This window comes from Lampetra planeri, chromosome 49 (assembly GCF_965212315.1).
Source record: "Lampetra planeri chromosome 49, kcLamPlan1.2.h2, whole genome shotgun sequence".
NCBI classification, from domain to species: Eukaryota; Metazoa; Chordata; class Hyperoartia; order Petromyzontiformes; family Petromyzontidae; genus Lampetra; species Lampetra planeri.
In genome coordinates, this window is record NC_136155.1 from 2,258,844 (window position 1) to 2,285,578 (window position 26,735).

Consider the following 26,735-nt stretch of genomic DNA (forward strand, 5'->3'; position numbering starts at 1 on the left):
GAATCGGACACGCAGCCTAACAGTGCGTCTACAAGAAGGCAAGCCAATGGCGTTTGGGCCGTGACCGCTGGCTCGTCGCACCCTCGCCGAACGTGGCCTGGAGGGAGAACGTGAGCCGCTGTCGCGTGGCGTCGTAGCGCGAGTCCATCGCCGAGACGCGCAGCGTCTGCGTGGGCGAAGTCATGAGGCCCAGCGTGGGCTCGAACGCCGTCGTGTGGTTCCATGCGCACGTCACGCCCGATTCGGCATCAGAGTCGCCGCCCGGCGCCGCTTCGTCTTGGCTCACGATGGCCGGGCCCCCGGGCCAGCCGTCCGAGTAGGAGAAGATCTTGCCGGGCCCCGTCTGGATGTATTCCTCACTGAATTCCTGATGCGGGTGAAGGGAGGATGAGCGGAGTGTTCGCAACCAGCATTCAACACGTAGTAGGTTTTCACAGCCAATATTGTGATTCATAATTATCAACGTTTGGGTTGGGCCGCGCGACGATCTGGCGCCAGCGATAGCAAGAGCGGAATCAAACGGGAGAGGGAACAAACAGCAACGGTAATCGACGCACCGACGGGCAGAGCTGGTCGTAGGAGGTGAGCAAAGGGAGGTAGCCGTTGAGGACCAAGTCGAACAGCAGCGTGCCGTCCATGTCGAGCCCACGAGAAACGTGCGTCAGCCGCAGCGTCTCCCCTGCAGCATCGCGACCGCCGCCACACCATGGTCAACGTCAACATCATCAACAACAACGACATCATCAACTTCATCATCCGTCATTGGTTATCATCCACATGATTGTTAAAGGGGAAAAAAATGTATCACTATCTCCAACACACTCACCGCAATAATAATTGTACTGGACCATCATCATCATTATCATCGTTATCTTGCAATAATTGTTGCAGTATAATAAGATAAACTATGATTTAAAGCTTTCGTGACTGCAGGAATTCATACTCTTTGGTTATTTCGGTAAAGTCACGTAGATAGAAAAATAATAGATCACAACGTTTCGATCGCAACACAGGCGATCGTCTTCAGGTGAAGTCTTCAGGTGAAGACGATTGCTTGTGTTGCGATCGAAACGTCGTGATCTATTATTTTTCTATCTATGTGACTTTACCTAAAGACCCAAAGAGTAAGATAAACTGTCTCCCTGCTCAAATGAGCATGGAAGTGCTCCTCACTATTGGCAGCTCGAAGCCAGTGGTGGAAAACTCCAAATTATCGCGGTAGGACCCGGGTTAGAGATGTGCCCCGTACCTCACATACTCATTGCATACTCAACACCACGAATACAAACCCTCACTACGGACAGCACGCTCTCTGCCATAGCCTCACCGGTGGAGAACGCGAGCTGGCTGTCCCGGCGGAAGGCGCCCCCCGTGAGCTGGAATCCGTTCCGGGCGCCTTCGTTCCCGAACGCAGACGTCCAGTACACGGAGCTGAGCACCGTCACCAGCACCCGCAGCGCTGGGCCTGCGCCACGCGGCAGAGCACGGACGCGGCAGCTGTGATGCTGCTGCTGCTTCTACTGCAGCTGCTGGCAGTTACGACGGTACTGCTTCTGCATGCGATGATGGCAATAACTCTTCCGATGGCGATTTTTATCATGAGCATGCTGCTGCTGCTGGCGATGCTACTGTTGTTATTACTGTCGCTAACGACGATGATGATGATTATCCTCATGATCAATGGCGATGCTTTTTATGCTTCTAACGATGAAGCTCATGCTGGTGATACTCCGAGTGTTTCTGCAGCTGTGCTCATGATGACGACGACGTTGTTGTTGGCGAAGGGAAACCGCTTCCACGGGCGAGCGTTACCGATGGCGGGCGGGACGTTGGAGATGGAGGCCTCCACGATCCGCGTGCCGCTCGACTCGTCCGTCGTCGCGTTGGCGAGCAGCTGGGCCACGCCGAACTCCACGTCGTTCACCTGGCCGATGAGGCTGCCCCGCACTTGCGGCGGGTAATCTGGGCACACCACACCACAGCCCGGCCACAGCCGCACACGACAGATGCAAAGATGCCACGTGCAGCCTCGCAGAATGCAGAGGCAAGTGCTTTTTGCAGGGGGCTGTTACGACCGGCATGGCACATAGGTGCGTGGTGTGGTCAGCACCACACCTGGCTGCATTTTTTTCTCCATTGCAAAGAGTTACTCATCAAAGCAGTTGCTTATGTAAGGCTCATTCGATCCAAATTTGGCAAAGTTTGAGCATTATGCAGCACAAAACGGGGTCTGCATTTCGAAGGAAATCTTTAACTACGAGTGAAGCAGACAGCGCCTATTCGCGTGGCAATACACCCGCAGTCATAACCAGGGCGGCCTCGCGGATTCGAACCGCGAACCCCCGCAGCAAGCGGCGGACGCACTACCACCGGGGGCCACGTCACCGCCACACTGCACGCGGAATGTTGCCCACGGCTGGGACTCGAACCCATGCGGCAGGGGGACACGGGGCGACGCGTACCGAGGCACGGCCGGGGGTTGCACTCGGACACCTGGAGGACCTCGCCAGCGCAGGGCAGGCCGTGGTGGGCGGGCGGCGGAGCGTCGCACTCGCGCACGCGTGACCGCTTGCCACGGCCGCAGGACGCCGAGCACTCGTCCCAGCTCTGCCACGCTCCCCAGCTCCCATCCACTGCTCGCAGACACGCGCAGACACGCGCCGACGACGCACAACGCACATCCGCGTGGACGCGCGCACGCACACACGAGTGCGCCGGAAGCACATGCAGACTTGTGAAAACACTTCCTTGTACTAATATTGTTCACATCACAAGTTCAATTGTGTTCGTGCCACTTTTATGGCACGCAGCTACCGTTCAGGTTCTGTGTTTCACCGATTGAGTATTTTTTTGTCGATAAATCAAGCGGATTTGGTGGACAAAATATTTTTCCAATAAACTTATCACGGAGGTTTCGCAGCCAATGTCACGATTCACGATGGATTCTTTTTTTTTTGGTTAGGTACGGCCAAAAAAAGAATCAGTGATGAGTCGCGTCTCAGCGGTGTACGGACGCACCGGGGCAGTGCTCGGTGGCGCAGCGCCGGGCCTGCGTGTCGGGCCCCGCGCAGGCCCGGCCCCCGTGCGCGGGCGAGGGGCTGTCGCACGAGCGGCGCCGCTGGGCCGTGCCGCCACCCCCGCAGCTGCGGCTGCACTCGTCCCACTCGCCCCAGGGGGCCCACGCGCCGTGCACTGCGCGGGGAGAGGCGGGGGGACGAGGAGGAGAGGGAGGGAGGGAGAGGAGGGGGAAGCAGAGGGAGGGGGGGGAGGAGGGGAAGAAGGGGGAGGAGAATAATGACGAGGTTGACTCGACGCTGGGCCAACCGAGCCGCCGAGAATGACCAACTGCTGCAATACACAACGAGGAGAGTGAATCACTTCGATAGAGCGGCCCCCTTACCCCGGGGTCATCTCAGAGCGTTTCACACGTGGTAAGGGACTTTCATCTCCTCTCAACATGTTTCGAAAGATACCCCCCCCCCCCAGTGGCAGCTGTCCCTGTGTGGCACAAGGGGTGACTCGGCAGTGGGAATTGGTCTGCCAGTAGGGGATTCACGACTGTTGCCACGTGTGGCCGAGTAAATAAAGTAACGGGCGATGATTTAGTACGAGTGGGGACGGGATATGACGATGTTTGTAAACGGTCGCACTGGAACCAACCGGGACACGAATCTTCGTTGCACGGCTCCACCACGGAATCGCTGCCCACGCAGAGCGATCCGCCGTGCTTTGGCGCTGGGGCTGAGCACGTGCGCTGGCGACGCCGTGTTCCTCCGCCGCAGGAAGTAGTGCAGGTCGACCAGTATCCCCACGTGGCCCAACCGCCGTCAACTTATAGGGACGAGACAGCGATGACGGGATCATGAGAATCAGGCTACGGTGTCTGAAACGTTTGACTTTAACAGTTCAGTGAGTAATTCTGCCTGTAAAACACGGATGTTATTGAAGGATTCAAGAACGCACTTAGAATAATAAAACAACTGCACGTGCATATTTGTATCGTACATGCGTATTTGTTAAATAAATAAAAAAGCAATATTTAAGTCAATTTTATTTGTTACACAACTGCCCGGTTATTTTCCACGGGAGAATCCGCCGGTGCTACGTGAGCACAGCAGCAGCCGCAGCAGCAGCAAAACATAGACAAAAACCCCCGAGTTCAGGGAGCTCGAGAAGAAATATTTGCGCGACGGACAAACGAGGTGTTTAACGGTCGTAAACTAAATTTCGATTTAAAGCTTTCATGACTGCAGGGATTCATCTTCTTGGTTCTTTCGACAGACCTGTTCCTCCACCTGAGGACGGCTGCTTGCGTTGTGGCTGAAACGTCGTGAGAATTATTTTATTATGTTTTATTTTTTTATTATTTTATTATTTCCATTCTACGTGACTTTACCGAAAGAACCAAGAAGATGGTCGTAAACTAAATGCGGGCACAGGCCGAAAATAGACGACGGCAAAGATGCACGAGTAAAGAGGCTCCAAAAAAAAAGAGGTGCGATACAGCTCGCTCTGTGGTTTGGTTTAAACGGGCGAATAAAGAAGGGGGAGTGTAGCGGAGGGAACTGAGTTGTGGATGAGCGCCGCGAGGGTCATCACGGGAATTTTTATCAAATAAATTTACCAAAAGAAAGTTATTCGCAAATGAAATCTATAGCACGAATTCAAGGAGGCACCTCTGAGGCTACGGGAGGCAGTTACGGGAACCGAGCGGTCCTTCGGGTGACTGGCGGGTGAGCAGCACTGACCGGGGCAGGGCCGAGTGAAGCAGGGGGCCACCTCCAGGGCGAGGCCTGAGCAGGGCCGGCCGCCGTGCTGCGGCGCGGGGCTGCTGCAGGTGCGGCTCCGCTCGCGCTCCCCGTGGCCGCAGCCCGGCGAGCAGTCTCCCCACTCGGCCCACGCCCTCCACTGCCCGTCCACTGTGGATGCATGGGGGCGTCCGTGGGCAGTTGTGTCAGTGGTGAATAGCCGAGTGAGTGGGTGAGTGAGTCACCGAGGGAGTAATTTAGTGAGTGGTGGTTGTCCGTTCATGGGGTGCGTGAGTAGCCAAATAGATGAGCGAGTAAGTGATTGAGTGAGTGAGCGAGCGAGTGATGAGCACGTATGCGTGCGTGTTGAACTTCTTTCGCACTGTACGCAAGCCAACCGTGATAATCGGAGGTGCGTGTGTCAGGCGGTGATGGAGGCATGGCGGCGCCTGGCCCATCTCACCGGGGCACGGCAGGGCGTGATGGCAGGGCTGCGTCTCGGAGGCTGGGCCGTTGCACCGGCGTCCCCCGTTCGCCGGCGCGGGGTTGTCGCACGACCGCACGCGCTCGCTGACTCCGTCGCCGCACGTTGCCGTACACGGACTCCACTCTTGCCACGCAGAGTAGGCGCCGTGCACTGCAGCGGAAAAATTTGAGTTCGAACTCTTAACCCACCTCTAATCCAGCCCTTGCCATGACCGTTTTTCCCCCTCTGTCCGGCCAAACAAAACCTGCTTGGGTGCAGTTTCTGGGCCCCGGCCAACGTGGCCTCGCCTGCCGGAGTGAGCTCGCCTGCGCGTGTAGGGGAAGCCCCATGTGCACGCACGCGCACAAAGACAAAGATCCCCCCCCCCCCCCCCATATCGCCTTCAGCAGACGGTTGAGGCGAGCGCCAATAACGATGGGCGGGCGGTCGCCCACTCGCACGCACCTCTCACGCTGACCGTGGCCCCTGTGCGCGCCGATCCGAGGAGGTTGCGAGCAACGCACTCGTATCGCCCCGCGTCGCCGGGCCGCGCCGCCTCCACGGCGAGCGTGCCGTCCGGCAGCACCGAGACGTGGGGGTCGCCGGCCGGGAGGGGGCGGCCGTCCCGAGTCCATTCCACTGCGGGGCGCGGCCGCCCGTCGGCGCGGCACGGCAGGGACACGCGACCGCCGGCCTCCACCACCTCGTCCTTGGGCTCGGTCACGAACGAGGGCGCCCCTGTCGTCGGAGACGGCCGGCGCGGCGTTGGTTACGTCACGCGCGATGACGCCGATGGAAAGCGACGGTGATGGCGGTGAGGGTGATGGTGGCGGCCTGCTCGACCGTGCGGGTCGGCTCACTCACTCTGGATGGTGAGGGTGACCATGCGCTCCACCGCGCCCGCGTCGTTGGTCGCCACGCACTTGTAGTCGCCCGAGTCCTCGCTCTGCCAGGGACGGGGTCACATGGGGCGGAGTGCAGAGGTCATGCACGGCAAGCTGCACTTTTCTTCTCCTATCTGACGAGACACTGCTGTGCCTGCTACTTTCACCAGCATGGACGACGCTGACTGTAACAGCTATGAGGATAATGTAAATGCATCATGATGGGATTATATCGCGACTGTTAAACAATCATGCTGCTTTAGGCGGAGAGAAGACCGCTTGTGTTGCGATCGAAACGTCATGGGTTTTTTTGCTTTTATTATTTTCAATTTATTATTTTTCTTTTATTATTTTCATTGAAATTTTATCTTATTATTTGTCTTTCATTTTCATTTTTAGATTTTTTGTTTTCAATTCACGTGGCTTTACCGAAAGAACCAAGAATATAATAATCATGCTGCTGCTGAAGAAGATGATGCTGCTGCTACTTCTTCTTCTCCTATCAGTAGCGATGACAGCGATGGTGAGCGTCACACCGGCGGTTGTAATTTTGACTGCCACTGCCGCGGCCGCTCACGACGGCACCACGTACCACGGTGCCGTAGATCGCGAGTGAGCCGTTGTGCAGCTGCCGCACACGGTTGCTGCCGGGCATGGAGCCCCCCATGCGGCTCCAGTGGATGCTGGGAGGGGGGTCCCCCCGCGCCTCGCAATCCAGGATGGCGTTGCCGCCCATGGCCTCCACCATGCTGGGGTGCAGGTCTCCCCGGAACACCGGGGCCTCTGCCGGCGGGCAAAAACAACGGCGGCAGACCGCGCAGCATCAAAATCACGCGGTCGCATCGCGCGCGGCCGGACACATCGACCGCGGCATCCGCAACGACGCAACGCAAGCTGAATTCAACAAGAGGCACGTGAAGCCGTTTCCGATCGTTCCCAGATCCCCGGGAGCCCAACATGCGAGGCCGGCGTCGATGGCGCACGAGCAGCAGGAAGCTCCGCTGGGCGGCCTCCCTCACCCTTGACGTAGACGAAGCCGATGGCGCGGATGGAAGCCACCTCGTTCTCGGCCGTGCACACGTACGTGCCGGAGTCGTCCTTCGTGGCGCGCTCGATCGTGACCTCGCTCACCCCGCGCTCCTCGTCCACGCGCGCTGCCCCGGCCACCGCCGCCACGGCGATGATGGGGATGGGAGGAGGGGGGCGGGAAATGACAGACGAGATAGAGCCGACCCACTGCTGCCACTGCTGCTACTGCTGCTGCTGCCACAACTGTCGGTGCCGCTGCTGCCGCCGCTGCCACGTGCATCACTGCTACTACACAATCCACAGTCTACAGCAACCGGTTTGTACAAAGTTGCAATGGTGGTTATATTGCGACTGATGATGCATAACAAGGGTGAAGCTAGAATACACATTTGTCTCAATGTCCTTGTAGCCACGATCCTACGGTCACAATTACACTTTTTGCCACCTGGACTATTTGACACGTGTGAGCATTCATCTTTAACCCTGAGCTAGTGAAGTTTCAAGTTGATTTTGTTGAACCAGGTGAGAACTCAGGAGACAAGGATGAGTTTCTTTTGCAGGAGCGACCTGGGTCACCATCGTGGCCAGTCCCCGCCGATTCCACTCCATCTCAAATTATCGACGTGTCCACCTTGAGGTGCCGCGCGCGCCCCCGTGCTGCCCCCGGTCTCACCGGGCAGGCCGCGGTTGTTGAAGCTCCAGGTGAGCGTGGGCGCGGGGATTCCCGTGGCGGCGCAGGTGAGGGTGAGCCGCTCGCCGCGCCCCACCGACACGTCGCCGGGCCTCTCCGTGAAGGCCGGGGGCGCGTGCACGACGAGGCGGGTGGTGCGCGCGTCGCTGCCCGCCACGCTCGTCGCCACACACGCGTACTCCCCGCCGTCGCCCACCTGCGGCACACGCACGGGTCCCACGTCGGGCGCATTGGGATTTACGAATGAAATTCGCCTCGCGAACGTGAACGATGATTGTCGTAGCTGCTGTTGTTGCCGTCGCGCGTGGCGGGAGAGTTGGTCGTCGATGTGCGATGTGTGTTTCGCGTCGCCACGGTGGCCGGCTTCACGAGCAGCCCCCGTGGCGGGTATCTGAATCGTTGCCGGCGAGCAATCGAAGCGGGCAGTGGTGTTGATGCTCGCGAGGTCCACGGTTTGACGTCGACGGTTACGCGGAGTGACGGTGCCCGACTCGTATTGGGGGAAAGTCGTGCGTTTAGATTCAACGAATTTGGGGTTGCGATGCAACAAAAAAATACTCAATTCTTGTGGAACACAATTAGGGTCTTACGCAGACAATTGTCAATGCATGTATTGTGATTAATTGATGATCATTCAAGCCAAGAGGTCACCATGGCTAATGCCCTGGATGCTACTTTCTGCTAGATCCAATAATTATTGTAAAGTGGAGACCTAACTTTTAGTGCCTACTCTAATAGTCAAACAAAGCCTTAACAGACTATTGGGGCAAGTGCGGTTAGTGAGCACCTATGAAGGTTGGCACGTAGCAACGAAGCATTACCTGGGCCTATAATTCAAAGTAAAAAAAAACAAGAACTTTGAGGCATCGACGCGGGCACCTGCACGTCGTCCAGGATGAGGTCCCCGGCCTGCAGGACGGTGAACTTGCCCGGTCGCTCGCGGAGGACATCGCCGTCGCGTCGCCACGACAGTTTCGGCGCGGGGCTCCCGTCGGCTGAGCAGGGCAGCACGGTGCGTGAGCCCTCGGTGACCACGAGACTCGCCCCCGCACCGCCTCCACCGCTGCTTCCGGCCGCGCCGCGGACGCTCGGAGGGGCTGGCGCAACGGGGAAGCGAGGCGGTGACCAGGTTACGTTCGCGTGAGCCGCACCGCGCGCGTGACGTTTAGCGGCCGCTCGTAATCCAAGTGACGGTATTTGGGGTCGGGCTGCGTGAGCAGCATTTCCTCTTTCGAGCATTTTGCCATGCACTGCTTACTGCGGGCATCGAATTAGACATCTGAAGATGCCCGCGGTAAGCAGTACCTGGAGAAAGCCGGAGAGATGAAATTCTCAACATGCGGCTCAACATAGAACTTCATACTTGCAGTGCAATAAAATTTAGATTCATACAGCGCCTAAACTAAGTCATCACCGTCAGCCATGATCAATCTACTGATGGATGAAGACCTTACCTGGCCACTGCTACCTCTTACGACCTTGCTATACAATAATCCATCCGGCACCTGCGCACAAACCGATTTCATTGCTCCATCCTCACAGCGGACATCCTTTCGGATGCATCGACGCGCAGAAACGTGGAGCGGCCACTCACTGTGCACGGTCAGCACCACGTCCACGCTGGCAGTCCCAGCTGCATTGGAGGCCGTGCAGGTGTAGCGGCCTGCGTCGCTGGGCCGCGCCGGCCCCACCTGCAGCGAGCCGTTGCTCATGAGGCGGTGACGGGCACCGTCGCGCCGCACGGAGCGGCCGTCCGGGCCCAGCCACGCCAGCTCGGGTGCCGGGCTGCCCTCGGCGGCGCACGGGAGGATCGCCACCGCGCCGGCGACGACCACCGGTTCCCGCGCCGAGGGCCTCATCGCCGGGGGGACTGCGGGCAGCATCAGGTGGCGACGTTACGATCCTCCGTACCGCCACCACCGGCGGACAGAGACGAACATATTACGTTGTCGCGTGGATCGGGCATTTGGGCCTGTGTTCAGCGGCCGTGTTATAATGAAGCAAGTGACATCGTACGATGAGCTTTGAAAACTAGTTTGCGGGAAAAAAAAGGTTTGAAAGTCGGCAGCCTCTCGTTTGACTCGGTAGGTTTGGCAGGAATATGAATGTGGTGTGTGTGGGGCGAGTGGTGCAAGTGGTGTTAGTGGGGTGCGTGGTGTGAGTGGGGTGCGTAGCCCGAGTGGTTCGAGTGGTGCGAGTGGGGTGAGTGGGGTGCGGGGTGTGAGTGGTGTGAGTGAGCGCGACGCGGCACCCACCGTGCACCAGCAGCTTGACCTTGGCCTGCACGGTGCCGGCGGCGTTCTGCGCCACGCACACGTACGTGCCGCCGTCGGACAGCGCCACCTGCGAGATGTGCAGCGAGCCGCCCGGCTGCACTAAGAACCGGCCGCCTGCCATGCTCAGACAAAGACAAAGTTCCCCAATGTAGCTTTAACAAACGGTTGGGGAAAGTGCCATCAGTGATACGGCACAAGGGTGGTGGTGAGGCTACCACCATGCTCTACCACATTTGTCTCCCCAGTGGTGATGTTTACACACTGCACCAAGTACTCATTTAATGTTGAGTCGACCTAGAGGAGGCCCAGAACTGGTTCAAATATTTGCCACTGCTACTGATCGTGAGTGAAAATCTCTCGCCACCATCTCCGTGCCGATAAAACCCTCAAGGCTCACCGCTAACGATGTCGACGCCCTCCCTCTGCCAGGACAGCGTAGGCTGCGGCCTGCCCGAGGCCTCGCAGGAGAGCGTGGTGCGCGAGTGCAGCGTAGCCTCCACGGCCGAGGGGGGCACCGTCACGATGGGGGGCCCTGGTGAGGGGGGGGGGGGGCACGGCACAAAGACAAATGCGTCCTTGATTAACGGCTCCATACTCACAGACTGTTGGAGCAAGCGCCGCTTGCGAGTGCTGCAACCGCAGACGAGCGGGAAGGCAGCCAGAACCGGCACCAACAAGTTTTGTGGTCCTATATTGCTATATTTGGCTAACTCCAAAATGAAAAGAAACAGACCGAGTGACTTGCAATACCCAACAATAAGCAGCTATATAACAAGAGCTATTCACACAGGAGGAACCCTGGAGGGATAATGGGCCGGGTCAACTCCCATCTGGGACTTGAACTCTCAACCTTCTCCAATGCGAGCGGCTCATTCTAACACTGGCCGGCCCATGTCTGAGATTGCCCCATTTAATTGACCGAGTGATTTTCTGTAATTATCTAATCGCCGCTGAAGGAATATGTTTGTACGAACGACTACAGGGGCAGGTTCCAGGGGCGGGTCCTATGGGCGCGCCATCTTGCCTGCTGACCCCTTGAGGATTCCAGGATAAAGAATCAAAATCATCCCGACAATCCCTGCGGCGCGTGCCGTGGGCTGCCGGTGGCGGCGGCGGCAACTGACCCTGCACGGTGAGGGAGACGTGCCGGTGCGCCGTGCCCGCCGCGTTGCGTGCGGTGCACGTGTAGCGGCCCGCGTGGCTCGGCGTGGCCGCCGGAACCTCCACTGTACCTGGGGAACACGGCGCGACAACAACAACAACAAGGACAACAACATTCTGTACTCAGAATGGGAATCATTTTATCGAGACTGGATGAGCTCTAAAGATATTTTTCACAGATGTCCAGTAGGGGCACCGGGTAAGAACGTTACAACAACCAAAAAATACAAAAACATGACAGTAGTGCAAAGTACAAAGTAAACAAATCACCCAAACACATACAAGTAAAACTAAACCATCCCCATCCTACCAGGCAAAGCCCACTGAGGTGCTAACTTATTTTTCAGAAACGAAATGGCCAAAAATGATAGCTCAACAAAGTGGCCCAACATTTGGACATTTATAGCATCAAAATAATTGGATAAATATCAATGCATGTTTATAAATGTGGAGGGAAAAACCGGAGAACCCGGAAAAATATCCACTCGACCACAAGGAGAGACACATGAAAACTCCACATATACAGGCGTCAGGGTCGGGATCAAACCCCCGACCTCCTGCATACCAGGCAAGGAAGATAACATCACACCAACATCGTTTTCATGGACCTCAGAGTGATGGCCGTTTAAACAGAGATGCCACTGCTTTTATAAAAAAAACGTCGCCACGGTTACCGGTGGACAGCACGGCGAATCCGTCGCCGGCGTTGGGCAGCCGCGTGCCATCCTTGCTCCAGTGCACGCTGGGCTCGGGCGCTCCACTCGCGTGGCACGTGAGCAGCACGGGGGAGCCGTGCGTCACCACCAGGTCGTCGGCCTCGTCCGCGATCGACGGGGGCACTGGGGTGGGTAGGGAGGACGGCGTCAGCGGGAAGGCAGGTGGGCGGGAGTGATTAGAAGCAGTGTGGAAGTGGGTGGTGGTAGAGGGGATAGGAAGAGGGCGGTGGAGGGGATGTACATGGAAAGGGGGCTGCAGGTGAGACAGTTACGAAGGGTAGCAATGGAGCTCGTAGGAAAGGGGGCGGCCGTTCGGGAGACGAGGAAGTGGATGGCAGTGGTGGTAACAGCGTAGGCAGGAGGAACATTATATAATAACCGTGGGAGAAGGGAGGAATGAAAATAAAACACTCCGTTATCATGTTCCTTATTAACGCTCCGACATGTCCTTTGTGCCTGTGGAGAAGATCCAATGCCTTAATACCTAGCACGGTGAAGTCAATGGTGATCCGCTCCTCTCCGACCTCATTAGCTGCTGTGCATTCGTACTGTGCCGTGTCTTCGGGGTCTGCCGACGCGAAATGCAGTGATCCTGTCGACAGCAGCCTGGAACACAATACACATGGTTCTGCAATTTAAATATCTACGGTGAGGTTTTTTTAAAATGAATAGAAAAATAAAGCATTCCCACTAATACATTTTACATTTGATAAACATTTACTATCTGGCAGGCATATAACAATTTGCTGCCCCTGTGACTTAATCACTTGTCTGAATTGAAGATCACAATTCAATTTGAGAATTGTCATTTGTCTCATTGAAATGTTCTTATTCATATTGTCTGTGTCATCCGTTCAGCCTAATTTTTGTAACCTTGAACCACTTCACGAAGATACATAAGACATGTGTCATCAACCCTCTTCCAGGCGACGCAGCCCACTGTCAAGTGACAACTTCATGAACTGGCCATGTCGGGTGGAGGAGGGTTTATAACACATATTTTACTTACGCGATCGAACTCTACAAATCAAATATGAATCATATTGGTTGTGATAACCTAAGTGTTAAGTTTCAATGTAAGCTTGGGAAACTATCAGTAATTGACCACGGAAGATTCCACATCTATATCATGAGCATAAAAAAACTTTTATTAATTCATCAATTATGTGTTACATGCCGACTGTTTGGCATTGAAGGCCCACACGTTGGCAAGTGTACCTGTGCGTAATTTGCAGCCTGTCCACACCGAAGGGGCGGCCGTTTTTCTTCCAGGAGACAGCAGGCTTGGGTAGGCCGGAGGCCTCGCAGCTGAGGGTGGCCTGGCCCCCCACCAGGGCCGTGACGTTCGTGGGGCCTCGTGCAATCCCTGGGGGCACTGAGAAGGCAAACCTCGGTTGAGTAGTGAGACAAGGAAAAAAAAAAAACATACTTTAAAAGTTTAAACATTGTGGCATGGCTCAGATTTTAAATGCATTGCTGCAGTTCAAAAATGTTCGTACGTTATAATTGACTTTTCCTTAGATTTGTATTTGCTTCATTGCGGTACATTAATTTTACTTGATTTCCTTTGACATTTTGTCCCACACTTGCAAATGAACTCACTCACCCTGGCCTCTTTGAGCTCTTTACCAGGTTAAACAAACAAATGTGAACGTTACGTGGGGGAGTCAGTGGATCGGAAGCCACATTGCAGGGGACATCGCGGATCACCACCGCGGTCCGGCCTGGGGCAACGAGTACCGAGCACGGTGAGCGTGACGGTGAGGCGGTCCGATCCGGCCGCGTTGGAGGCGACGCACGCGTACGTCCCCGCGTCGCTCGCTCGCACCGACACCACCTCCAGCGATCCGTCTGGCAGCAGCGTGAACCTGAGGTGAGCATCGGCGCTCGTTAAAAGAGCCTCTCGCGTGCCGAGCAGAGCCGCTCCCATTACACAAGAAGAATACTCCGAGATGCGCGCAAGAGTACGGCATTTGCTTGGATGCCGCCAAAGTCATTCTTATCGAGAGCTGAGAGAATGATTGTATTATTGAAACAGCAGTGGGCTGACAAACACCTGTAAGTTATTATAATCATAATTTTAAATCTTCGTGAGGAAACCAAAGCGTCGCGTGGTGCGAGGTTCCAAAACCGTGCCTGGCATTGTCATCCGAGAGGAGGGCCCCGTCCTTCCTCCAGCTGAGGGTTGGGGTCGGGGATCCCATGGCGGCACACGGGAGCACGGCCGCCCCCCCAAGACGCACGCTCACCTCGCCGGAGCCCCCCACGACGCTGGGGCTCACTGCACGCGCACAACCGGATGCAGCGTCGATCGCACGGCACCCGATTTCGCAACCGTGTAAAAAAAACGGTTCGTAGTAGGATTAAATTATGGAAAAACACTAAAATGGATTGAGGGAGAGACAGCGTGTAGCCCGCAGGTATGTGTGTGGAGGGTGGGAGGAGGGGGGTAGTGGGCGCGTCTCACCCAGCACGGCGAGCGTGAAGGTGCGCGACGAGCTGCCGGCCACGTTGGAGGCGACGCACACGTAGCGGCCTGCGTCCTCCTCGTCCGCGCCGCTGATCTGGACGTAGCGGCCGCTCGCGAGGATCCTCACACGGGTGGACGCCTGCCGTGCCGGGAAGCCGTGGACACCGGGGGCGCGGCGACGGACGTTCGTTACAAGCGGGAAGGTGCCCACCACCAGCATGTGTTTTTGGAAATTTATATTAACCAGAGAATATGCATTGAATGTTTATTTTATTTCTATTTCAAGAGCTTAAAATTCTGGGACCGCAACCTCTTGGTAAATGTATAGATCCACCTCTGGTAACGAGGCAGCATGCACTGTCAGTTCACCGCACGGGAAACGTGTGCCGGTTCAGCAGAGGTGCTTCTTAGCAATAACAACGTGACAAGCAAGGCATAGGAATTGGAGTCGTGTCTTCCTGCCGTTTGCGAACAAGCTTAGCATGTTGCTTTATCTCTTGAGTTGGTGGTCTAGACAAGGCTGAGAGTATTGTACGTGCAATGCGATGGTCACACGGCATGTATGTTATGTTTGTGAACGGCACACTATGTTGTTGCGATGCCTATTTGTGTTCGTCCTGAACGTATTATCCTGTTGCGACGGGCGTCCCGCAATTCATGGAAAGTGTCGCATTTGAAGGAGGTGCCCTGTTACCCAGTAGTGGAATGATCATGGCCGACGACCACAATTATTATTCGTAACAGAGGTTTTTGGGTTAGATCGCGTAAATATAAATGTGTTGTTAAGCCCGCCACCACCAGACAGCCAATGAGTAAGGTTTGACCAATTTGTTACTAGTTCAGCCCACCGGTGGGTTGTGAGAGTAACCCCACAACATTTACAATTCGAGTACGATTATTAGTATATGCGTGGGGATTTCTCTGGGCGCTCTGATGTCGTAAGGGGCCCCCCTTCCCCTTTGCCTGCCGCTGCCTGGGCCAAGATCCCAGGCCAAGAGGCCAGGCCAGGATCCCAGGCCAGGAGCCCAGGCAGTGTCCAGACCTGCAGGGGTTCATCGTCCTTGAGCCAGGCGAGCGTGGGTGGGGGCGACGCGTCCGACCGGCACTCGAGCGACACCTGCCCGCCGCGCGTCACGCTCACGTCCTGCAACTCCACGCTGCCCGCGATGTTGGGGGGCACTGCAACGAAGGGAGGGAGCGGAGGGACAGGGTCGACCCCCCTCCCCCGGTTCTCACGGCAGACTCCTACCTCGGAACGCTCGGGGGCTCTGTCACAGGGATCGCCGGCTGGGTGGATGCGGATTTGATTCCCTTTTCGTAGACTCAACCAGACACTTTTAACGCATTCGAGGTACCATCGCAGTTTCCATAAATGGCCCCATCCTGGGCCTCCCCTCCATCATCTTAGTCTTAACCTTTTTGTTCGTGATGATTTAGACATTATTTTGATTATTGTATGAAATAAAACTCAATCGTTTTTGAGTGTCCCTTCCTCTAACCCTGAAACAGCATTGTTGATATCAGTACATTTGCACTACTGGCAACGACATAAAAAAAAACAGAACACAAAACTTTGACTGGTTTTGTTGCAGATTGTTTTAATGGCAGCTGCCATGGTGTGATAGTTAGCACACTGGACTTGCTATCCAGAGGTCACCAGCGTGATTCCATTTCCCAGGGTGGCAGTTGAACAAAAATGGGGAGAGAATGGCCTGCAGTGGAGGCTCCTCCACCAGCCGTGGCGTAAGCAAACAAACAATTACACGGTGCCAACTCTACCCTTGAACAGATGTACTTGGGCCACCATGCCATTTGTAGATTCACACGTACCAATCGGTGCATTCATGAATACACTTGCACGGGAAACTGCAAAAGGTCTCACCCGGTTTACCCGGTTGTCACTTACGAGCATGGATCGACAGTGCAACTCACCGTGCACTTGGACAAGAAATTCCTTCTCTGTGTCGCCTGCAGGACTGGAGGCCAGGCAGGTATAGCGGCCACCGTGCTCCACCTGGTTGAGAGTTTCCAAACTCACATTATTGCGGTCATCGCATTCCGATAACAAAGGAAGCAAGATACAAAAATTATTAAATGCGAACAGAAGGATGGCTTTGCATATTGAAACGTACATTGAGAGTGATCTATACTTAAACAAATAGAACCCCATTGGAAACAATATATTTAAAGAGAGCATAGAGGCTGGAGTGCCTTGCAGGCCTGAATAGCGATATTGGATATGGCAATAAGAAGCCTGCCACTTAAACTATTGCTGCTGGATAACGTTGATCTGGGAGGACCAATCAACGCGTCCACTGATCTGTCCCCTTGGCATCACCCGACGTCTCTGAAATATACTGGCATCAGCCCGACCGCCCAGCCACCCACCCACCCGCCTGCCTGCCCGCACGCCCGCCGGCTCACCGTGGCGCTGGCGATGCGCAGGGTCTGCCCCCCCGGAAGCACAGTGAGGCCCTGCGCATGAGGCAGGGGGCGACCGTCCTTCAGCCACGTGAGGCTGGGTGGGGGGCTGCCCGCGGCCACGCACGTCAGCTCCAAGGAGCCCCCCAGCAGCACGTTGAGCTCCCGCGCCTCCTCCTCCTCCAACCCCTCGATCACCGGCGGCTCTGATGGCAAGAGGAGGAGGGGAAGCAGCTTGTAGGGGGGGTTTCACAGTGAGCCGAATCAACCACCTGGCCCGCAGCGGGCAAACCGAGTCTCCCCCACGCGACCACAGAGAGAGTGACAGCGATGAGTCTAAACTCTGAAGGGTAAGGATGAGTAATTGCAGAGGTTTTCTCGGATTGCGAGGGGCTGCCAGCTTGCCATGTGTCCTGGCAGAGGCAGATCTAAAAACTGCCAAGGGTGGGGGCAGTCCAAACATCTATAGTTAAAAAAAAGTTCCAACATTTCAAATAAGAATAATAACACATTCAATGTATTTTCTCCATTAAATAAATACCAATTTGTGTGTACGAGTGAGTGAGAAGGCAGGTGGGTGAGTGATGCATCGGCCAGTCATCTCAGTCAAGCCATGGCAGCTGGGTCTGTCCAGTGACCTCCTGCCAGCGGCGTTGGACACTTCACGTGCCCTTAAAGTGAACATAGCCTGGCACATGCGCCGTGGTGACGTCACCGCCACTTAGTGACGAATGGCGGTCTTTGTTGTTCGTTGTTGAGCGAGTGAGTGGGTGAGCTGCGAGGTGGCCTCACCCTGCACGGTGAGGAGGAAGTGCTTGCTGGTCTGTCCGGCCGCGTTCACGGCCACGCAGCTGTACACTCCGGCGTCCGCGGGCGAGGCGTTCGCGATCTGCACCAGCAGGCCCTCTTCACTAGGAAAGGCCGAGGTCTCGGCTGCAATTACAGAAACGACCGTCGTGCTTCAAGACTCTCATCGTGATGCCATTGTTTGGTGAAGCGTTCCATTTAAGTGGTTTTAGGTTTTTGTTTAATCTCTGAAAGGAAATAACGTTTAGTTAAAATCTGATTACGCTAATTTGGCATGAAAGGGAACTATTTCTGGCGTGGAATTACACACGCACACCGATCGCTCTTCACAGAACAAATTCTAAGATCACACAGAAAGAGGCTAGCACTTTCCCATCCACTCAGCTACAGAGAATAATGCTCATTGGGTCGCAGTAAAATTTGTCTGCTTTCTTCTGAGGGACGGAATTCAGATAATTTGTTTAGAGAACAAAATTTTACGTGACAAGGTTTTTGCGTGGAGTCATTGTTGATCACAGAAGACTGCCTAGATGTGAACCCAGGCCTCAGCAGTTGCAGGGTTCAGTGCTCTCACTCGAGCCACCTCAAAAATGAAGGTGCCCTTGAATCAAAGAACCGTTTCTCACCCTGTGCTTGTGCACGAGTGAGCTATTTCTTCTCTGTCTGGCCGTGCCCCCCCCCCCCCCCCTTGCGGCAGGGGGTGTAACCGTACGTACGCCGTGCGAGCGCCGACACGACGCCGCCGCCGCCGGGCGGGTAGAGCTGCCGGCCCTCGTGCAGCCAGGTGAGCATCGGCGGCGGAGAGCCGGTGGCCTCGCATGCCAGCGTGACGGACGCGCCAGCCAGCACCTGCAGCTCCTCCGTGTCTCCCGCGCCCTCCAGCAGAGGGGGCACTGGGCAAAGGGGGAGGCACGTGCTGGCTGAGGACCGCTCTCCCGTGGCACTCCGCCCCCTGTGTTGGCAGTGCCAGGGTTAGACGACGCACGCCCTGCGGTATTGATTGTTGCGAACGACATATCTGACTCACTAAACCGGAATCGTTTTTTTTAATGCCACAGTGCCTAATACAAAAAAATCATATTCCTTGTATGAATTAATTAAAACAGATTATTTTTTTCAACCACAGCTTTTAGCTACTTTTTAATCGTCGCACCCGGACAGCATGCGCGTCGTCACGCCAGTGAAAGTGCAGTATCAGACGCTGGGCAACAGCGGATAGGTAGGTGGAGATAGATGTGGTGGGGATAAAGAGAAGGAAGGAAATGAGGCCACGTGGTTGATGCTGGTTTAACGAACCCTCACGACGTCCCATTTTGCCTTTGGCCCGGCTTCTGTAGATTACAACTCTGGTGGTGAGCATGGGGGACTTGTTGCTCACCTTGCACCCGGAGGGTGAATTCTCTCTGGGTGATGCCGGCACGGTTGGAGGCCACGCACGTGTACGTCCCACTGTCCGACGCCTGCACTCGGGCGATCCTGCGCACGTTGTGGTCACGCCACGCAGGACGGGCATTGAGAATGTTGACGTGTGGTTTTGCCCGAATTTAGAAGCTGGTTATTTTTTTTTATTAAAAGCTTTCGTGACTGCAGGGATTCATATTCGTTAGTTCTTGTGTTGCAGTCGAAACGTCGTGAAAATTTTTATTTTTTAATATTTATATTATTTTATTATTTTCCTTCTACGTGATTCTACCGAAAGAACCAAGAATCTGGTTATTTTTGTTTACGTATTTGGCCCACTTGCTCCTCCTCACTGCTCACTGTTTGGGGCCATGTATTTGAATTACTTGTGGCTTCTCGTGGTTTGAGAGCCTTCATGTTTTCTGGGTATCTTTTATAAAATGCTCTTCAATATTCGCAGATAATTTTGATTACAATCACTGTGAGGAAACAAAGATCTTTCCATCTGAGATTTCCTCAGGAGAAACCTTCTTTCGGAAATTATTCCTTGAAGTGGGCCTTCTTTCCTGAAGGCCTGTTGGGTTGAAATGGCAAGATCTGATTTTTGGTTGGGCCACCACACACACAATCTGGGACAAATTTGCATTGTTGATTACCTGGACACATCCAAACAAATGAAATAGTCGCATGCACGAGTACTTAACACACCGATTATTATTGCTCTGGATCATCAGTGAGTTGAAGAACAAGCCTCACAGCCAGATATTTACAATCAGATAGGATGTTTCATTTTACACTATGTCACACATCATCGAGACAAGGTCCAGGAAGTCAAAATAGCTTCCTTTAAAAAACATACTTCCTGGATATATTTACAACTATGATCGTGCTCTTTGTTTCTGGCCTCTGGACCTGTGCTCAGCAACTTTGTAAAAACAATAAAAACTATCAGAGGCCCAGAAAGCCTGGTGCTCACCTGAGCACCTGCCCGGCAGAGAGCAGCATTGTGTGGGCAGACAGCGGCAGGGGCAGCCCGTCCTTCAGCCAGGAAAGCTGTGGGGGCGGTGAGCCAGTGGACATGCACTCCAAGCTCACCGGCCCATCCAGGGGGGCCAAGACCTCCAGGGGCTGGTCCAGGACCCCCTCCACCACCGGTGGAACTGGCATCGACGCACAAACGGACGGACGGACGAGAGGAAACAATCTCATATTGTCGAACGAGCGCACAAACAATGGTAGGCGAATATTGAATGCAACAACATCACGTTAAACGCGGGCGTTTCTATATAAGTGCCCCTTTGTCAATCCACTGCCGGATGAGGGCAGTGCAGGGTATGCATTTTATTTGAACCATCACCCTGGTCAGTGAGGGTTGCTTAAGACGTGGAGAATGCTGCAGTAATGGATTATGCTGCACTGCTCCCTGCTGACAACATTAGGCACGCCGCAACCTATGAACGACCTGGCATGCATTGGTGGTCACCCATCCAGCCTGAACCCTGCTTCGGATCTAGCGAGATCTAGGGTGACTCGAGCTGGCGCATACCAGGTGATTTTATCGCAGACGACGGAGGTGCAAGCAAATTGAAACGTTCCCCACACGTTATCGTTGAGCAACGTGGCAGAAGATGTCAAAAGAAAATACACACTTGTAAAAAAAAAATCGTTGCTTTTTGAATATTATGGCTTCATGAATAGCAACTTAAAGGTACATGTTCAAGTGTGAAAGTCACGTGGCTTCAGGTGACGCCGAGTTAATTTTTACTGCTGCCGCTGTTGCTGCTGCCGCTGATGAATTTAAGACCTCTGCAGTGGCTTGCAAAGCGCCCCACGGTTTTACAATGCGCCCTGCGGTTCGCAAGGCGCGCCGTGCTGTAAAAGGCGTTCTCCGGTTTCACAATGTGCCCTGCGATTTTGGTCGGGTCTCAGCAGTCACATTCTAGCCTCCCTTTGATCGTCCACTCGTGAATGCGGCGACCAGATGTGGCGTGACGACGATTGAGTGAAGTGCTTCCCTTGTTTGCAAGGGTGGCCACCGCACCAGGTGGTTTAGCGGTGGCATCCGACATCTGATGTTTCTCTTCACACAGAGACCCGGGGGGGAGCCGCCCTCACCGTGGACGTGCAGCGTGTAGATTCGCTCCTCCTCGCCGGCTGCGTTGGTCGCCACGCACGTGTACTTCCCGCTGTCCGAGATCTCCACGCTCGCAATGGTCAGCACAGCGTCGTCCTTCGAGATGCTGGGCAGGAGATCGGGGTGCGTTAAACCGGCGGGCTCCGCACGAGCCGGACGCCACGCTAAGACCACGTGCCGTGGTGCGAGCCGTTGCAATCCGGTCAGATGGAGGAAGGGTTTGCGGAGCACTTCCCAAACGTAGTCGTGAAACTGCCGCCCGTTCGCTTTCGGTACAGTTTTAGTTATTTTAACAACATCAGTTCGGCCGCAACTTTATCCTCACTAACGTAGCGCCTCACGCTCACCCTAACCCGATCCGCTAACCCCCCAAAACGCTAACCCAGAGCAAACATACGTACGCAGCAGAACACAAGGAGCGGACGAGAGACATTTACAGTGGCCCGGCGCTAGCGACCACCGAGCCGCGCGGCGACCTCCCGGCACGGTGCTCACCGGATGCGAGCGCCAGCAGCGGCGCCGGCGAGCGGCCGCCCGTCATGCAGCCAGCGCACGGCCGGGCTGGGCTGCCCGGAGGCCGAGCACCGCAGCGGCACGTCCTCTCCGACCACCACGTTCACGTCGCTGGGCAGCTCCGAGCCCGAGATGCGGGGCGGCACTTCGCACGCGCAGCACAAAGTACGGCAGTGGTGTTCGTCATCGCTCTGTCTCGGTCAACCGAGTCATTGTCGGCATTCGCGATGGGTTAATTTACAATGTTTGCCCCATTCTAGTTTTTTTATTTATCGGTGAGCGAGGAAACAATAGAACGCCGAGGAAAGCCATTTAGAACAGGGGGGGATCATACCGACTCCGCACAGGCAGGCACCGCAGTCGGGAATAGAGCCCATGTGCTTTTGTTGTGCGAGGCACCGGCGCTACCACCGCGCCACCGCCCTGCCACGCGCAGGTCCTGAGCGTGAACGACCGATCCCGCGTCGCCGCCTTCTCAGGAGCGGGGCCTCTTTGCTTACCCAGCACGGTGAGGGTGTAGCGCTTGCGAGCCTCCCCCTCCGAGTTGGTGGCCACGCAGGAGTAAACGCCCGCGTCCGACACGTGGACGCGCGAGATCTGTAGGCGGCTGCCGCCCGAGAGCACCTGCCGCTCCAGCGAGTTTGTGCTTCCTGCGCAAGGAGGGTCGCGCGCTCGCTCAGCGGCCATCACTGAGACACTATGGGCGGTTGGTATCTTTTATCACGGAGAACCCGGGTACAAGGGCTCATACAAGGAAATATACAATCACAATAATAATACAACTCGGATTTATAAAAACGAAAGAAAAAAATACATGGATTGCTCCGTCAGGGCCCTTACCAATGGAGAAGCCATTCCGTTGCCAGGAGACGGCGGGGTGGGGGACGCCGGCGGCGTCACAGCCGAGGATTGTGGGATTTCCCAAAACCTCGGTCACAGACTCCTCCGGGGGCCCGTCGATGCTGGGGGGAACTGAAAACAAAGACGAAGAGCCCCGTGTGGACAATGCGGAACTGTTGGGAGAGGTGTTGTTAGACACGCATCTATCAACGATAGGGGCAGCTCTAGAGAGCAAACAGTAACATGAGCAAGTAATTGCAGGGCTGCACCTTTAGCTATTGTAATTATGCCTTCATCGCCATCTGGAATCTCAATTCAGGGAATCCTCAACGAGTCTCGAGAATGTGAAAAGAGAGCTCTGTTTTTTTGGTCTGCCCTAAAACTGAGAGTTCCCAAAAAAATAACGAATTTATATCGGAGAATAACATCCCAAACGACCCTTCCATCTTCCCGACAATAGCAACCATGACGGTAACCCACGTGTGGACAAGGGCAAGGACCCGAATGGACTGTGAGGAGCTGGAATCAGTTGCTGGTCGAGAAGATCCAATCACCCCCCCCCCCCCCCCAACGGTTGTGTTTGTGAGTTAAAGCGTAACGGGGAAACGGCACTTCTACGTTCAACAACTCCCCGCACCCACCCCACCACGGAGACTCAAGGCCCGTGGTGGTTTTGGTGACCGGGCCCGCTGGAGGGGGCGGCACTGCCCACCGTTGACGCTGACCGTGAAGCCCTGGTCGACTTCGCCCGCCACGTTGGACACCTTGCACACGTAGTGGCCCGAGTGTGACACCTGAAGGTAATCATTGACATCAGCATCAACATCATCATCAACATCATCGTCAACATCGTCATCAACATCATCATCAACATCGTCATCAACATCGTCAACATCATCGTCAACATCGTCATCATCAACATCATCATCAACATCGTCATCAACATCGTCATCAACATTGTCAACATCATCATCGTCAACATCGTGATCATCATCAATATCATCAACATCATCATCAATATCATCAACATCGTCATCATCGACATCATCATCAACATCGTCATCATCATCAACATCGTCAACATCATCATCGTCAACATCGTGATCATCATCATCGTCATAAACATCGTCATCATCAACGTCAGCACCGCGCTGGGGCCCACGGAAACGAGACCCCGCGTGCCCCCCACACCCCCTCACCTCTCACCTGCGCTCGTGCCACCTGCAGCAGCTGCCCGTCCTCCCGCAGGACGACGCCCTCCGAGTCGCCCACGCGGCGCCCGTTGTGGAACCAGGCGACGAGGGGCGGCGGCGACGCCTCGGCGGCGCACTCCAGCGCCAGGGACTGCCCCGCGCGGACGCTCGTCACGGCCGGCACGGGGCCCCCCGCCGCTCCGCCCGCGTTGCGGATGCTGGGCGGCACTGGGGACGCAGAGGCGCGGGCGGGAGTCTCGAGAGGCGGTTCGCGCACGTGGCGTCAGCATGCAGCCTCGACACGTGGCGTTGACAAGGCGTGGCGTGAAGACGGAGCGTCGACACGCAGCACGAACACGTGCCGTTAACACGTAGCGTTTCGCAGCCGACGTTACGATCGTTTTTTGAGTTTTTGGTGAGGCCACAGAATGATCCGCACAGCACTGAATCAGAATATTTATTGAAAATCTTTTCTCTCAGATGTCCACTGACCGTGCACGCTCAGCCGGGTGTCCTTCTCGTGGCGGCCGGCCGCGTTGGAGGCGACGCAGGTAAACCTCCCGCTGTCCGACAGTTTGACGCGCGGGATCTGCAGCACACGGCCTCCTGCCAGCGTGGCGGGACAGGGTCAGGGTTAGCCTAGTGGCTAGCCTAGGGGTTAGCATTGGGGTTAGCATTGGGGTTAGCCTAGGGGTTAACCTAGGGGTTAACCTAGGGGTTAGCCTAGGGGTTAGCCTAGCGGTTCGCCTAGGGGTTAGCATTCGGGTTAACATAGGGGTTAACATAGGGGTTAACATATGGGTTAGCCTAGGGGTTAACCTCAGGCAGTGGTCCCCAACATTTGGTGCTCGTGCCACTGGCCGTCCACAATGCCGTGGGAGAGGGCCCAGGGAACTGGTTGCAGAGACAGCGAGACCTCTTTCCTGATTCACAACACTGACGATTTAGCCCAGGCCACTTCGCGATCTGGCCAAATTCATGTCGTGAATGCCACCAGACACAGCCAAACAAATGTAACGTCGCATGCGCCGCGCTTGACGTGAAAATAAAGGTCACAATATTTGTAAAGAGGAACCCCCTCCAAGCTCTACGTTCCTCGACATATCAAGGTGTTATCGGTCTGCTGATGAGTTAGTTTAACACGTAGGCTTTCACAAACAATAGTTACGAGACAAACCTTCCTAATTGGCTGTGTCGGGTGGTGGCGACTTTAATGAAACATTTACATTTACGCGATCTAACCCCCAAAAAAACCTCTATTATTGAAAATTAATAAGTGTTTAGATGTGGGAGGAAAGCAGAGCACCACTCCATGTATTCCATCTGTTCCATACAGACGGAATACATGGAGTCCACATTTGCTGTACCACCCTGACAAGCCAGCGTACGGCACCTCTACCGATGCCCGCACGAAGGGACTGTCTCAACATTTGCTCCCACGATCCGCCAACCCTCGTCGCCTCCACAAGTTCCGGATTACAGGGCCGCGGGGGGCATAGCAGCTACAGGCAAGTTCACGCGGCCGGCCACCGTGCCCTGGCGATCTCCCACCCACCCGCCCGCCCGCCCCCTGCCACGCACCGGGCGCGATGAAGATGGCTCGCGATGGCTGCACGGGAACTCCGTCCTTGAGCCAGGAGAGGGCGGGCGGCGGGAATCCGGACGCGTTGCAAACGAGCGACGCCGAGTTGTTCACCACGACGCCCACCTGAGCCGGGCTGGGGCCCTCCACGAACGGAGGCACTGAGCAGCGGTGCGGCGACACGGAGGGTGGGCTCAAGGCTCCGGGGCTTGCACGAGCAGCAGTAGCATCATCATCGTCAGCAGCAGTAGCATCATCATCGTCAGCAGTAGCATCATCATCATCAGCAGCAGTAGCATCATCATCGGCAGTAGTAGCATCATCAGCAGAAGCAGCATCATCATCGGCAGTAACAGCATCATCAGTATCAGTAGAAGCAGCAGTAGCATAATCATCAGCAGCAGCAGTAGCATCATCAGCAGTAGCATCATCACCAGCAGCAGCAGTAGCATCATCATCAGCAGTAGCATCATCATCAGCAGTAGTAGCATCATCAGCAGCCATAGAAGTACCATCATCATCAGCAGTAGCATCATCATCAGCAGCAGCAGTAGTCGCATCATCAGCAGCAGCATTAACAGCTTCCTCCATCATCATCAGTAGCATCAGCACATCACCAACTGTCATCACCATTATAACAGAAGTAGGACCCACAAAAAAGAAACTCAAACATTAAATGCCATGTCTAATAAAAGCCACACCATACAAAAACAAATAAATGTGAAAGGGTGTTTTTGTTATCTTTATATTTACATATTTTCAGTTTAATTCACAAGGAACCAGTGCTCGAATGTTACCAGTTCCAATCCAGCCTGGGGGTTGATTCAACCCATCGTCGGTAAAATTATCACCGCATTGCGGGAATGTCAACAGTTGTTGTCCTATAGATAGACTCGCCCCACCCCCCTCCTCCCCCACTATACAAACGTGGAATTTCCTCCGGCGGCTCATGGGTTGCGAGCGGGAGATGAACCCCAATGGCTCAACCGCTCATTTGAGTGAGCGGACGCCGCGGGAACTCACAGTGCACGTTGAGGTTGAAGAGCTTCTCGGCTCGCCCCACCGAGTTCTCGGCCACGCACGAGTAGCGGCCCGCGTCGCCCACCTGCACGGGGTGGATCTAGGGCAGCGGCAGAGAGCGAAGGGGGCGGCACAGTCACCGCATGCACGCCGCCAAAGCCTCCGGAGAGCAAGGCAATGGGACCCTGGCTGCTTTCACAGCCGCCGCGTGTGGGTTACGGGACGCTGGCCCTTTCGTCGTCACAGTCGTCAAAGCCAGAAAGCAGGAGAACAGGAGACCCGGTCATCGGCACCATGGTGGCCACCCACTTTGTCTCCCCAGTGCCGATGTTTACGCCTCGCTCCAGGCACTCGTTCTCACTCGCGGCACCGGTTCAGACGTC

The 26,735-nt window shown here is 55.2% G+C and overlaps 1 protein-coding gene across 1 annotated transcript in view; it reads right to left on the reverse strand.

Moving 5' to 3' along the window:
* LOC144733963 (hemicentin-1-like) overlaps positions 1–26,735 on the reverse strand; it is a 129,060-nt gene that overhangs the window by 14,384 nt on the left and 87,941 nt on the right. Inside the window, exons 57-97 of the mRNA XM_078615992.1 lie at positions 26,356–26,452; positions 25,332–25,493; positions 24,243–24,356; positions 23,764–23,978; positions 23,270–23,351; positions 22,558–22,689; positions 22,218–22,367; positions 21,700–21,862; positions 21,186–21,310; positions 20,047–20,230; positions 19,048–19,145; positions 18,386–18,562; positions 17,655–17,795; positions 16,866–17,068; positions 16,374–16,455; positions 15,484–15,620; positions 14,439–14,580; positions 14,108–14,252; positions 13,712–13,839; positions 13,190–13,346; positions 12,456–12,577; positions 11,930–12,094; positions 11,219–11,326; positions 10,492–10,626; positions 10,074–10,208; positions 9,413–9,688; positions 8,698–8,915; positions 7,801–8,014; positions 7,118–7,252; positions 6,691–6,881; positions 6,079–6,160; positions 5,680–5,952; positions 5,212–5,385; positions 4,749–4,919; positions 3,661–3,831; positions 3,019–3,192; positions 2,463–2,633; positions 1,813–1,962; positions 1,328–1,465; positions 558–679; positions 82–367 (exon numbers count right to left, since the gene is read on the reverse strand). Coding sequence (XP_078472118.1) covers positions 82–367; positions 558–679; positions 1,328–1,465; positions 1,813–1,962; positions 2,463–2,633; positions 3,019–3,192; positions 3,661–3,831; positions 4,749–4,919; positions 5,212–5,385; positions 5,680–5,952; positions 6,079–6,160; positions 6,691–6,881; positions 7,118–7,252; positions 7,801–8,014; positions 8,698–8,915; positions 9,413–9,688; positions 10,074–10,208; positions 10,492–10,626; positions 11,219–11,326; positions 11,930–12,094; positions 12,456–12,577; positions 13,190–13,346; positions 13,712–13,839; positions 14,108–14,252; positions 14,439–14,580; positions 15,484–15,620; positions 16,374–16,455; positions 16,866–17,068; positions 17,655–17,795; positions 18,386–18,562; positions 19,048–19,145; positions 20,047–20,230; positions 21,186–21,310; positions 21,700–21,862; positions 22,218–22,367; positions 22,558–22,689; positions 23,270–23,351; positions 23,764–23,978; positions 24,243–24,356; positions 25,332–25,493; positions 26,356–26,452 — 6,445 coding nt within the window. The remainder of the gene's footprint in view (positions 1–81; positions 368–557; positions 680–1,327; positions 1,466–1,812; positions 1,963–2,462; positions 2,634–3,018; positions 3,193–3,660; positions 3,832–4,748; positions 4,920–5,211; positions 5,386–5,679; positions 5,953–6,078; positions 6,161–6,690; positions 6,882–7,117; positions 7,253–7,800; positions 8,015–8,697; positions 8,916–9,412; positions 9,689–10,073; positions 10,209–10,491; positions 10,627–11,218; positions 11,327–11,929; positions 12,095–12,455; positions 12,578–13,189; positions 13,347–13,711; positions 13,840–14,107; positions 14,253–14,438; positions 14,581–15,483; positions 15,621–16,373; positions 16,456–16,865; positions 17,069–17,654; positions 17,796–18,385; positions 18,563–19,047; positions 19,146–20,046; positions 20,231–21,185; positions 21,311–21,699; positions 21,863–22,217; positions 22,368–22,557; positions 22,690–23,269; positions 23,352–23,763; positions 23,979–24,242; positions 24,357–25,331; positions 25,494–26,355; positions 26,453–26,735) is intronic.